This window comes from Metopolophium dirhodum, chromosome 9 (assembly GCF_019925205.1).
Source record: "Metopolophium dirhodum isolate CAU chromosome 9, ASM1992520v1, whole genome shotgun sequence".
Classification (NCBI taxonomy): Eukaryota; Metazoa; Arthropoda; class Insecta; order Hemiptera; family Aphididae; genus Metopolophium; species Metopolophium dirhodum.
The window spans coordinates 32,376,589-32,390,386 of NC_083568.1; the positions used below are offsets into that span (position 1 = coordinate 32,376,589).

Sequence of the window (13,798 nt, forward strand, 5' to 3'; positions counted from 1 at the left end):
AAAAAAAAAAAATATACCTATTAAGAGCCATTTAATTAGTTTAAAACTAAAAGTATGAAATAGTTACCAATAGTATCAACTGTTTATTTAATAGTATTACAGATACATAATTACTAATTATACGCTAATAAATACGTTTTGTGGATCGACAACATAAGTGTATCAATATTGCCTATACTAGCCGCCGTTCTACAATATATAAAACAAAAATACTGAATGCAAGAAATATGCTTTAGATTGCAACATAACATGACTTAACGCAATGTATGTTGTTTTGTAATGTACACATTACAATATTAGCCCATTATATTAGCAATCTAAATAATCTGATCTAAACGTATAGTGGCCGTCCTGCACATTATGTTTGTAAAGAAATTATCAATTCAGAAAAAAAAACAATGTTAAATTTATGTTAGGAAAATCATAATAACTGGATTACTTACATCAGAATCAGGTCCCTTGTCAGCTCCGGGGCAAGTAAAGGAAACAAATTCGTGACATCGTTTGTGCACAACAAAACTGCATACTATAAAAATAAAATAAAATTAGTACAATATTCGTCAAAAATTAAAAATACATTTATTATTTACAAAGTTTTCAATTTTACATCTAAAGTTTAAATTTTTAGTCGAAAATAGAATATAAATCGTATACATTATACAGTGTAAATATTCAATTATAAGCCAGTGTAGAACAGTTATAAAGTTATTAAGTAAAAGTAAAATATTTATTTGTTTTCTTCTAAAAAAGATGTGTTTAAGCTGTTCTTAAAAAATTGTCACCTCTTTTATGCCCTAAATAGCATTAACTTTCAATTTTTAAAACAGTAACTTTAGTATTAAATATTTAAAAAGAAACTAAATTTCAGTAAATCGTGATTGAGTGTATAAATCATAAAATACCATAGTTATTTATAAGTTTCTCTTAGTCTTATAAAATCAATTGAAACAAATACATTATTATAATAATTGAGTTATTTAAATACAACTAATATCGATGTTTTGGTTTCAAACATATGAAAAAATATCTTGTTTATTACAATTATCTTGTCTAAAAACATATTAATTTGTGTTGCGAAAAGACAGCCCGTGATCTGTCCATGAACACTAATCAGGTGGTGGTCTGAAGGTCGTAGGATAGGGCGCAAACATCTTGTCTAGAAAATAATATTTCTCAACTAGGTCAAAGTTATGCGAATAAATACAGAATAAATTAAATAATTATAAAATATGTTTTTTAATCACGAAACAGTTAAAAAAAATAAAGCATTTTGCTAACCCTGGAAAATTATCAAGGGATCTATTCAAATTTTAATCGAGTTATCAATAAAAATGAACACGAGCTTAGGGTTCTTTTTAATATTGAAATGTAATTCTTAGGCTACATAACCATTAACTATACAAATTAATAGACAATCATACTAAATAACTAAATTAAGAAATTGCATTATATTTTGTATTGTTATTTTCATTAAATATTAAAATATAATTCAATGTTCTAATATACAATATATTTTTGTTATATTTATCGTACGAGTACGTATTAAATGTAAATATTATGAAGTTATAATAACATTAAAATTCACAACAACCCAACAATAAGCATCAATGTTAATTCAAGAGATGATATTATGTGAATTGAACAATATTAAGTGTATTGTTTCAATATCTATATATATATATTACTAGCAGAGTTAAGAATTAAATTTAACATTTTGTGCATAATACATATCGTAAATCCAAAGTCTAAACTATTATAAGAAAATAACAATTTACAATGTAAATTCTGTTTCTACACGTAGGTATATAGTGAATGAGAAGACGAATCCAAGTAATTAAAAGAGAGCAAACAGCTTTTCCCTGTGTAGGTATATCAGATATATGATAATTGGAATGGCATTGCCGGTTGATGTTAAATGGCTATAGGTTGTCAAGTCCTCGAGTTGAGACAAAAAAAAAATCTGCGAAATCTTAAAGACAATTTATTAAATTATACGGATCAGTATAATAATTGTAAATTGCCTGTAAAACATTAATTAATACAACAGTCAGAATTATTTGTGTTCCTATACTAATGAGAGGTAATCTTCTTATCCTATAAATTAGCCATTTATATGCTACATGATTAATTAAGCTATCATGACACTTATAATACAACTTTACAACTTAAGCGAAATTACGAATAATTCTAGTAAAAAAAAGTCATTCGGTATTTTTTTACAAAACAGATGAATTATTTGACATATCGAATACAATACATTTCAACGCCTGGCTGAGTAATTCATGTATTGACATTCAGGATTTTTCCAAAACACATTTTGATCGGCTTAAAATTACGTCGAATGAAAGTATACTTCAATATTGTGCAGTTTTTATAAATTAATCGTGGCCATTCCTCATGTTTCACTTAGTTTTTAGTTTTCGGTATCTATATTAAGTCATACATTATAATAATGACTACAATAATTACAATTAATACTTTTTAATAAATAAATATATATTTGGGTACCTATACATCTTTATACACTAATCTATATAAAGTGTGCATAAATATATTTAATATTAAATTGGATAGCTATATTTTCCGGTTAGGTTATAAACTATAAACCTTATCCAACTTTGTTATAATTGATCACTGCATATCCATGGTTAATTTTTTTAATTATATGTTTACAATTAATTATTATGTCAGATACCCGGATTTGTATGTAGGTACTTAATTTTTATTATAAAAGATTTTTTATTGGGAATTTAACATTAAATAATTTAGACATTTATATCATTATATAATCAAAAAGATTTAACTTAATTTTGGTTGATAAAAAAGGAAGTAATAATTTAATGTATAATTTGATGGTCTATTAAGAAAAAACAACTTTCTAAAATGCAATGCACGTCATTGCATGAACGACATTAATAAATAATAAGATTATCTGATTATTACTTCTATTACGTGTCTATTAATTAACGTATGAATTTGGCACGAACCCCAAACACCTTAAACAAAATTTAAAAGCAATCTAACTTCATTGTGACATTATGACAATGAAAACAATAATATGACATAATATACTAAAAAACACTTCAACTAAAATAATAATTGATTACTATTTAATTATTATTTGTTGTTTTAAAAGATCATATTTATATATTAATGTAACCGCTAATTTTAAGAACAGAAACTGAACGTATTATAATTTTAAAGTTTAAGATAGAACACTACATTTGACTTTTTGTTTAAAACATACATAGCATAAAACATTATAAGCCGTGTGCTTTGCGCGAGATAGTATTAATTTAATAATGTGTTTCAACTTTCATTTATGAATATTTCCAGATTTTGGGTAGAAGATACTAGTGATCTATGACATGAATATATGAAAATTGAACAATTTACATTAAAAGGTCACTTTTGAAAGCTTTATTTTTATATAAAATTGGAAATTTTAATTTTTAGAACATACAATATAAAAACTTATTTCCAGTATAATTTAAAGTATTTTTTTAACCTTTTTTAATATTAATATAATATAAATAAAAATAAAAGTTTCAACAGTTCTGCAATTTAAATTTTTTTATAAACTTTTAAGTAAAATGTATTATTATTCAGAAAAATTACGATTTTTAATAAATGATAAGTTAAAACTTTATCTTTACTATGAATAACAAACCATCTAGCGATTACTTATCAACAACTAAATATAAAAAACTGTACAAACTGTACTATTAGGTAGGTACGCAAAATTCCCGTGTTATAGTCATGTCACATTGTCACATGTTTAAGACAAAGATAACAAATTCGGATGTTATGAAGCACTTCAATAAGAATAATGATAACACAAAAATAATGCAACTTAAGGGAATATAAAATTAAAAAATAATTAAATTAGATTGGTAAAAGTAATTTTTTTCAAACAATAATCTTTGCAATAAGTGTATAAGAAAACACCAATGAACAAATTTTACTTAAGTGAATTTAACAATGGCAATTTGTCTTGTGTGTTGTCTAACGATATGTCAATGAAAGAAAGTAAATGAACATTAGTGTATGAAAGCCGTTATATCATTCCTCTCATGGGACATTTACTTGTATACATACACAAATCACTAACCTACAACACAATTTGTTAATGCTATTTAATGTAATGTAAAACTGAAAAAATAATAATAGTATTTCGTTTTTATTATAAAACGCAAATAGTTTTAGAGCTCTATTAACTATATTATAATATTTATATAGTACTTCATGAAATAATTAATTTAGTACTTGTAGGGTTTCTATATACGAACTTCAAATTTTAATCCCCATAGTTAGGATATAGTTAGGTATTAATATACTACAGATACGCAGGGTACAACATTATATTTACTTCGATAGCTGATACAAATCATATAGAAAAAAGAAATTTATAAAAGAAATATAATTTAAAAATAAAAAATATATTATGCATTCGTATGTTCTTCAAAAAAATGTATTTAGGTACCTACCTATACTTATGTTTTTCTACAGTTTTAAAAAAATAATACCTAAATCATAAATAACTTTTTCTTCTCTTAAGAGCAAATATTTCAAATAATATTTGTTTAGTTAATTTAGTTTTAAAAAAAAATAAAGCATTTGCCATTTTCTTTACTTATTTTAGTAGTTTTATTTGTTATTTCTGGCTATCATAATCACAAAACAGCAAAAACCTTCCTTTGAAATAGTTTAGGCTATTAAATATTAATTGGATTAATTTTAGAAACAATTGACCTAATTAACACGATTTAGAGATGAAAGTATTTATGTCCATGTGGCAATTCAATTTTTTTTGGTATTTTTTAATATATAAAACAAGATTCCTTTATAAAGTTATACATTTTATACTTTGTGTTACGTCTAATCATCATTCATTGATTTAACATGACACAATTTTCCATAACAGGTACCTAGTAAACCCAGGTAACCTATTCATTTTGTTATAAATCATAAATATACTATTGTGATTTGTGGTACGCGGAAAACACAAGCACCTACTCTAGATGACTAGTCTAAAAAATAATTAAAGTAGTGGCGGTATAATATTAAGGTATTACGGATTCACTGTAATATTTCTAATTTCTAATTTGAATGAAGCTGTAAAACACGATAATATATTTTATATAATAATTAATACAATATAATATGTATGTAGTATGTACCTAACCTAAGCATCCAATTACTTATAGGAAAAAAATAGTCTTGAAGCCTTAAAATATTCAGGGAGTAAATTTATAATTATTCTATACAAAGAATTTTAAATTTAGTGAAAAAAAAACTCTAGAAAACCTAGCACCAAAAAATCCATTTTCAATAAAAAAAACTTTAAATTTTTAGAACAAAATTCATGTAGGTATACCAATATTACTTTTCGATAATATATCAATAAAAGTTTGTTATTTTGTTTCCGATATATATTCATTTTTTATCATCTAATGTCGTTCTATAACGAGTAGCTATAAAATGTTTCGAAACTTAGATAAATACAGATAAATACAAATAAAAAAATGAAATTTCCAATAAAAATGTATGACCACGTGACTTCATAGGGCATTTAGCGCACTAAATTTACTAAAAAAAATATCAGTAACCATAAAACCAAAACAACAAATTATAAAACCATTAAATTTTCACTTTGCACAACATGACGTGATTATTAAAAATTTAATACAAAATTTACGTGAAAATTATGAATATAAAGTCAACTAAAATTAAATTAAACTTAGTACAACTTGCAGTCAATCGTAATGTATACATTACAGTATACATTTTTCAAGAAGCTTATACAAATTAACTTTCTAGTATTCTTAAAAAACAAAAAATGAATTATAAAACAAAAGTTTTTTGCTTTCATTATTTTTTGTTTAGTAAGATTAAATTTAAAGGTGAACTATATAATCATATTTTATTCAATCGATATTTTCCAAAATTCGATAAAATTTTTGTCACTACTAAACAATGATAAACATAATGGCTTAGTCAAGAAGAACGATTATTAAATGGAATCCGTATTTTCCGTTAGCACGATAATATCTAAGAATGTGTGAAATTCATAAAATTTTCTAAACTTGATATATATTTTTCTTCCCCCATAAATCATCATAAAGTAATAAAAAAAAGGAATTTTTAGATTTTCCTTGACTTATGAGGTGGAGAATTATAAAATAATAATAAAAAATTGTAACTATAAAATAAAAAAGAATTTATAGTTATCAACAAGAATGTAATTCCTACCTACAAGTAATAAATATAAAGTAACATAAATAATAAACAAATTATAAGAAGATATTATATTTTTATTAAATCTATGTACATACAGTGAGAATAAGTGACTAGGTACTATTGGTACCATATTGAATTTGCATGATTAAAATATCACGTTGTATTAAACAATTAAAAATATATAAATATAAATAAAATTAATTTAAATCTTCCGCTTAAAAGTTCCCAGTTAGCATTTTGTAATGATAATATTATAATAGTGTTATAATAACGTTATACTAATATTATTCGTTGTTATAATGTTATAATAATATTATTAAACAAAAAATTACTGTCTGGGTTAGGTTTAACTGTATTGTATTATACGTATGTGAAATACAAAACCATAGATTCGTTTTTAAATAATTAAATCTGATCAACCTTCCACTCAAATAGTATATAATTTCGTAATATACTGTCTTCAACTTCAAGGCAAACATTTCCCAATTGTGTTACTAAAGAAATTATTAAGTTAGTGCGTATTTTGGAATTGGTAAAGGAATTAACCATCTGGGTTCCTTTTTCAATATATAATAACACTCAATTTTATACTTCACGATACACTATAGTATAATAAAATTGTGCTATGGACATATTAATAAGTAGGTACCTACTGTTAGTAAATTTCATTATTTAGAAAGAATTTTTTGATATTTTTTAGCAAATTGTATTTTCATCAATGGTTAATATCTAATACTTAAGAGATCCGTTTTATAACATATTTTACGGGGAACGGTTTCTGGTGCAATAAGCATTTTTTTAATAAAAATCACTTCTTTAAATTAGTAAATTTGTTTAAAGTGTTATTTTAGAATAAATTGTAGCAGAATACCAAAAAAAAAAAAAAACTGTAAGACCGAAATGTATAAAAACCAAAAGGTAATCGATAGCCAGGTAACTGTAGTTATTTGTAATAACTCATTTTTGAAAATCTAAATAATCGGCAGCGTATTATTTCAAAAGAATTAAAAGTTTAAATAATACGTAATGTTTTTACTATTTTGAATAATATTATAATTCCCGTTTGAAAAATAAAGAAGTTTAGGTTAACTCCTTTCATTATTTAGGTAATATTCAATAATTTTAACTAACAATTTTCATAAGTTTTTAAATTTTGAATATGTTTTCTAAGCCGTGAGCAGTGAGCACACAAAACCTGGCACAGTTGCACTGTTAAATTAACATAGTGATATAATAAGTGTCTATATTATACACTCTGTAACTATATTGTTCGTACATGATATTCTAAGAGGGATTAACACTCACATTTGTTGAACAATATCGTTTATTTTTGTAATACTTAACTGTTAGCAAAAATGAATCCCAATTTTTTAGTAAGCTAAACAAATACACTATTTTTTAGTGCAATAAAAATAGATTTATTCAATCTGCCTGAACAATTATCCGAAATCCTGGAACCCGACGAAGTTGTAAACAACAAAATAATACATTTTTTAAAAATGTCTGATTTGTACAAACTTATTCAGCAAAATATCTTTATAATAATACTGTTTTTCAAAAAAAAAAAAAATGTTATCACACACGCTAATAACCATTGTTGTTGAAGCGTTTTCTTGATCAATAAAAAAAAAAATAGATTTAAAGTAAAAAATAAAAATACACTCTAATAAAAAAGGAAGAGAACTCGAGCCGGTATAGGTAGTATTCTTGCCAAATAGATTTTACATACACAATATATAATATTATACTATATACAGTAAAGTTCATCTGAATGCCCCTATTTTTAATTAAATTGTTTATTATTAAAAGAACATTTTAACTTCCAAACTTTTAAAATAAAGAATATAGAACGAAATACATACTTACTGAATTTAAAGTAAATATATTTTTATAAGCTAAAATGGATTGATAATAATTATATAATTTTTACGTTGTTATGAATAAAGTAACATTAATCAATCGTTGGTATATGTTTAACTTTAACTTTCTAGTTTTTTAAAAAACCAAAAACCCATTTTGATATTTACATTGTATATACATAAAACAAAAATACCTAAAAAACAGATATATTTTGAATCAAGTCATAGTACCTATCCATTAAAAAAAAAAATTGTCAATACAATATTTAAAAGTATATCGACGATACGGGATGCACACTTCAAATCATATTTGTTTAAATTGTTAGTAAATATTGAATGTAATATGTTGAAACAAAACAAAATAAAATAAGGCAAAAAATCAATACAAAGAAAGTTATTTTTTTATATAAAATTAGTTAGTAAATAATTAGTTTAAGCAAAAATATGTATACGAATGCCAAAATTAAGTTTAAATGAAACAACAATGCTGCTACGTTGGGTTTTTTTTCTATTTTCTCACCACGAGATTTTTTTCCTATGGATAACGCGTCCAACGAAGCAGAATACATTATATACCAATGCATACATAACAGTTAGGGTATAACGAGCGTCATTACGTTTTCCCCGACATAATGGACCACCATAGTTGTGGCGGAGTAGTGTCAAAATCAATTTCTAGGGTCACCCCATACACTACTGAGTCAGTACTGATGGTTTAAAAAAATGAAGGACAGGTTTGGGATGGAGGCAAATTATTTTTCACGGAAAATAAATCACAGTGTATAATGTCAATAATATATAGGATAATATCCATTTTATGCTAGTATTCAAAAAGAAAAACCAATTTAATATTCTCTAACGCTTATAATTCGATCAGTAGAATATCAAGACAGGTGATTTAGGTACGAAAAGTATAAGACAAAGTTCAGAGCCTGATTATTGAATACTCAACTTACTTCGCTCACTTTAAAGATATATATAAGAGCGCGAAGATGTTAATTAAAGCTAATATTATTTCATATTTTTTTTCAATAATTACGCATAATTATAGAAAAAAAACAATAATTTTAAAAGTCAAGACAATACCTAATTATACACACAAGGTTTTAGGTAACAGATTTCCAGTAAAAAAATGATATTACGTCATAAGCACTTGCCATTAAAATATACTCTCAAAAATTTTAATTTAGTTTATATCAGTCATACCATATCCATTTATCATACACCATTCTCATTACTATAATTTTAGTTTCAAATTTCAATCAACTCCTGTATTATATTTTATTCAATAAGGACTTAATATAAGCTGTAATATTTTATCATCTACATAATGAAAATGTGTATATTTGGATTTTATTATAATTACATCTTAATAGATAAACTAATGAAAACAACCCTAAATTAATTCACTATTAGGTATAGAATATTTTATTAATATAAATATACTAATAGTTCATTTCTATGTAAGAAATTAATGGTTTTAGACTAATGCTTTTCTTTTTGGAAACTCTAATTCAGTTATTGATGAAATTCTAAGTTTTTTATGTGACCTACGACTGGAAATCAAATATAGTTGATAGCATCAAAATGCCTAGTTACTTGAATTTCCCAATATGTCAATAGCCTATGAAAAACTACAAAAACCATTGTAAATCTTGATGAAATGTCAACAAACAAAATTCAACGTAACCCCGCTTAGAATCGTTTTGGAAAGCGATGATTTATTATAACATTCAAATTTAATATATATGGACACACGGGATACAACTACCATTGGGATCGGCTAAAAATCATACTTCGTCGAAATTCAAGTATTCCATAATATTACACTGCAAAATCACAGACGCTCCATCCTTTGTCTCTGACTTAACCCTTCACAAAGACCTTGGCATTAAATCAATTGGGAAGCTGCACCATTTTATAAACGATTTTTTCTAGACTTCATAAAACAACCATGAATCCACTCATAAATGGCTTACATACTGAAAATGTTCGTCGCTGACTCAAAAGAAAGTGGTTTCGTAATCTTTTGATTTCATTTTCTTTTAAATTTATTAATCCCAAACCAAGTGTCACTAATGGATGGCTGCTTAATCACGTAACTCCCATTTATTTTTTTCCCTTTTTATCAAATTTACTTATTGTGCATAAATTTGTATAGATTGTATATATTATAATAAACATTTTTAAGAAATAATTTTAAATCATAAGCAAATACTATCAAAAAAGAAAAAATGCTAAGTCTATGTATAATGTCCAGATTTATTATTACCATTATTTTTTAACACACTGTCTACAGCTTAAGATAGCAGTAATTTTTTTTTAAACTTATTTGTATTCAAATGATGTTTGTGCACTATTAAGCTATTTATCATAAGGTAGCCTAACTTAACCTACATGCCAACATTATTTTTTGTAATCAAACTCAAAAGGTAATGTTCAAGGTTACATAGTTCTAAAAAAACTTTATTAATTCATTATTTAAGCATGATATAAGACAATAGAGTGTTGCCTAACTTGAAATCCTAGCTTGATATTTCTAAATATAAACATTCTGCAGTTATTATATTAATTTATATTAAGTATAAGTATTAATAATATCTGAGTTTTAAACATTGATGTTCAAATGCTAAAACTTAAACTTAAATATGTTTATCTATTTTCAAAAAAACTAACACCTGCAGAATACGGGAAAAACAAAATTTATTTTTTTTGTGAGCCAAATAAATTGAACAGTAAACTGTTTTTATTAATTATATCAATATGTATAGTAGTACCTAATACCTATGAATTGAATTTAGATCATAGATCATATTAATTTCATATTCAAATATGAGATTAATATGATCGGTTGTAAATTGTAATACAAGTTTAGCTGATGATTTAACAATTATTAATTATCTAACCAATGTTCATCCATTATAACGTATAAGGTAGGTCAATCTTGAACTTGTTAGAACTCTAATTTACTTAAATAAAATGGAATGTAAAACGTAGGAATTCAAATTACTGCAGTTTATATAAACAATGATTACCTACAATAAGTAAAATTATTGTGGTTTGTAAATTATTCGTTTAACTTAGTCAAAATACTATATTCTGTCTAGCAAGAGAACAAGCCGCAACAACATCCTGCCATTGCGAACGGTTCCACTATAGCAGGGTGTCACACAGTGTTCCAGAAAGTTGATTTAGGGGGACAAAATTAGAATTTTCATAATCAGTAATTGAACATAAAACTGAATTTAATTTGTTGATACTTAGTGACTGATTATATAATATAGGTTTTTAAATCGATACGCTATTGCATACAGTTATAATAGTGTACTGATTATACTAATACTCTGAGATAAGGTTTTTAATAACAAGCTAAATTGTTTGAGAGTATAGTTATTATATGGTTAGCGTCATTCGTTGAATGAAATTAGTTCGTATATTTTTCTTCAGTATCATGGATACACTACCTAGTGGAAGGTATGTATGTATTCTTTTTATTCTTTTATTTAGTTTTGCATGTACACTTTAAGTCATATATATAGTAATATTTAAATATGTAAAAAATATTTATTTTTTTTTAATTATTAAGGATACGAAAAAAAAGTAGTGGATAGTAGAGGTTTGAAGTTAGTGCTATCTATAAGAAGTGTTTGAAGTATGAAATATTTTACAAAAACGTGAAACATTAAATTTTTTTTAACACAAATAAAAACACAATTTATTTATTTTTTTAACATAATGTTCAGTGTTCTAAATTCTAATGTAAGAATATTCTGTAGGTATACAATATGCATGTATAATATTGTATACATACTTGTATCATTTGAACATTAAAATATTTAAAAATGTTAAATACCATTTTAAATGTATAATACCAAAGGTTAGGTATACATATAGGTACCATATAATTATGAAGGTAATTTATGAAAATTATATGTAAAAATAAATTTTATTTAAAAATAAAACAACATTTATTAAAATACTGAAATATTTAATTTTTTGAAATTTTATGAAATTTTCAAACACTATCTATTAGCTTAACTATATTATATAATTTGATTGCAGCAAGTTGCAACATAGAACCTATTTTTTCTTAAAACTATTGTATTTTTCAAATTTGTCAAAAATTATATTTTACAATAAAACTAAATGACAAAAAAATAAACTAAACTTAACTTCTAGTGATTCTGATTTATATAATATGTAAAAAATTATATTTTAATTAAATCATTAAGATAATTTTTTTAATTCTCAAAAAAAATTTTTAAATAAAAAAATATATAGGTACGTATTGTCGGAATTCAAAAAATTGGTTTAAGGACTTTATGAATGCACAAGGTAAAAACTGAATTTCAAAATGAACTAAGTATCCGAAAAGTAAAATAGTTTTATAAATAAATAAATTTGTCCTGCTAAAAATTCTTTCTGGAACACTGTGTCGTGCGGGGATGGGCAAAAGAACCGAATGTTGACAGGGTGCGTCGTATTCTCTCGCTAGACATAGTATTGTATATTTAGAAAAATTTTAGCATGATTTCATGGTTCTAAAAATGACATTTAGACATCATATTTAATTTACTATAAAAATTCTAAATTTAAACTTGATAAAGCCAAGATTAGACAGAAATCAACGTACATTTAAAAAATGTATTAGAATACACCCGGAAAATTAAATGATTAATAAAACGCATTTAATTTTATTATTATAATACAAATAATGCTAAACTATATGATAAAAGAAGACACCTGGCAATCTAATTCTAAACCAACTGTAAACAAACACAAATTATCCAAATTTAATTTAATATGCATATGTAAATTGACACACAGATGTACTTTAATACTTTAAAATTTGTCAATGTCATTAATGAGACTCATACACAAATTAGGTAGGTGTACCTATTTATATGTTAAAAATACATATTGATTCTATATGATATGCAGTTATTATATATTTTTCTTATTTAATTTTAAAGTTATTAATAATTGTTTCCATATACAAATTTCTAATGTTAATATGTACGACAATTAGGATTTCTTAATTTTTAAAACAATATTAAATATCGGCACCATAAAATTTTATGGTGTATAGAAAATGCAAATATAAACAACCAGTGAAAATTTCATGTATATACGTTCATTTGTTTTAAAGTTACACCAAAAACCAAAATCGATTTTCTCGAAAACAGATTTTGCGTAAAAATTCCAGTTTTTCCTTAATTTTTCTTTTGTTTTTCACGTCGCTTGTGAAAACTACTGGGAAATTTTTACTTTTGACCCCCCAAAGTACCAACTAGATTCACTTTCCTATCAGAAAAGTTACTATTGAAGAAAATCCAAGCACTTTTACTGTCCTAAAAGGTGATGACAGACACAAAAATAAAAAAAAATAAAAAAATAAAAAAAAAAACACACATCATTATAAAATCAATACATTCATCGCTTCGCTCAGAATCTAAAATGTGTAAAATATTTTAAACAAAATAAGGTTAAATACAAATTAAGTTAAACAACATATTTTCGAATACAATTCACCTATTTGTGTCATCAACAATTAAAAACACCACATATTTGTTATAAAATATATTATAATTACTCTAGTCGTATATACAGTAGCATACAATAGAAAATTGTTTCAATACTAATGAGATACATACATATTGTATTCTTATCGCATACTTTAACAATTTAAACGTTTGAAT

At 24.5% G+C, this 13,798-nt stretch overlaps 1 protein-coding gene across 4 annotated transcripts in view; it reads right to left on the minus strand.

The window, feature by feature from the left end:
* The window catches only part of LOC132952922 (protein kinase C, brain isozyme), an 88,064-nt gene that overhangs the window by 49,059 nt on the left and 25,207 nt on the right, over nt 1-13,798 (minus strand). For all 4 annotated transcript variants that reach the window (XM_061025439.1, XM_061025436.1, XM_061025438.1 and 1 more), the window contains exon 3: nt 444-526. In XM_061025439.1, the coding sequence (XP_060881422.1) occupies nt 444-526 (83 nt within the window). The remainder of the gene's footprint in view (nt 1-443; nt 527-13,798) is intronic.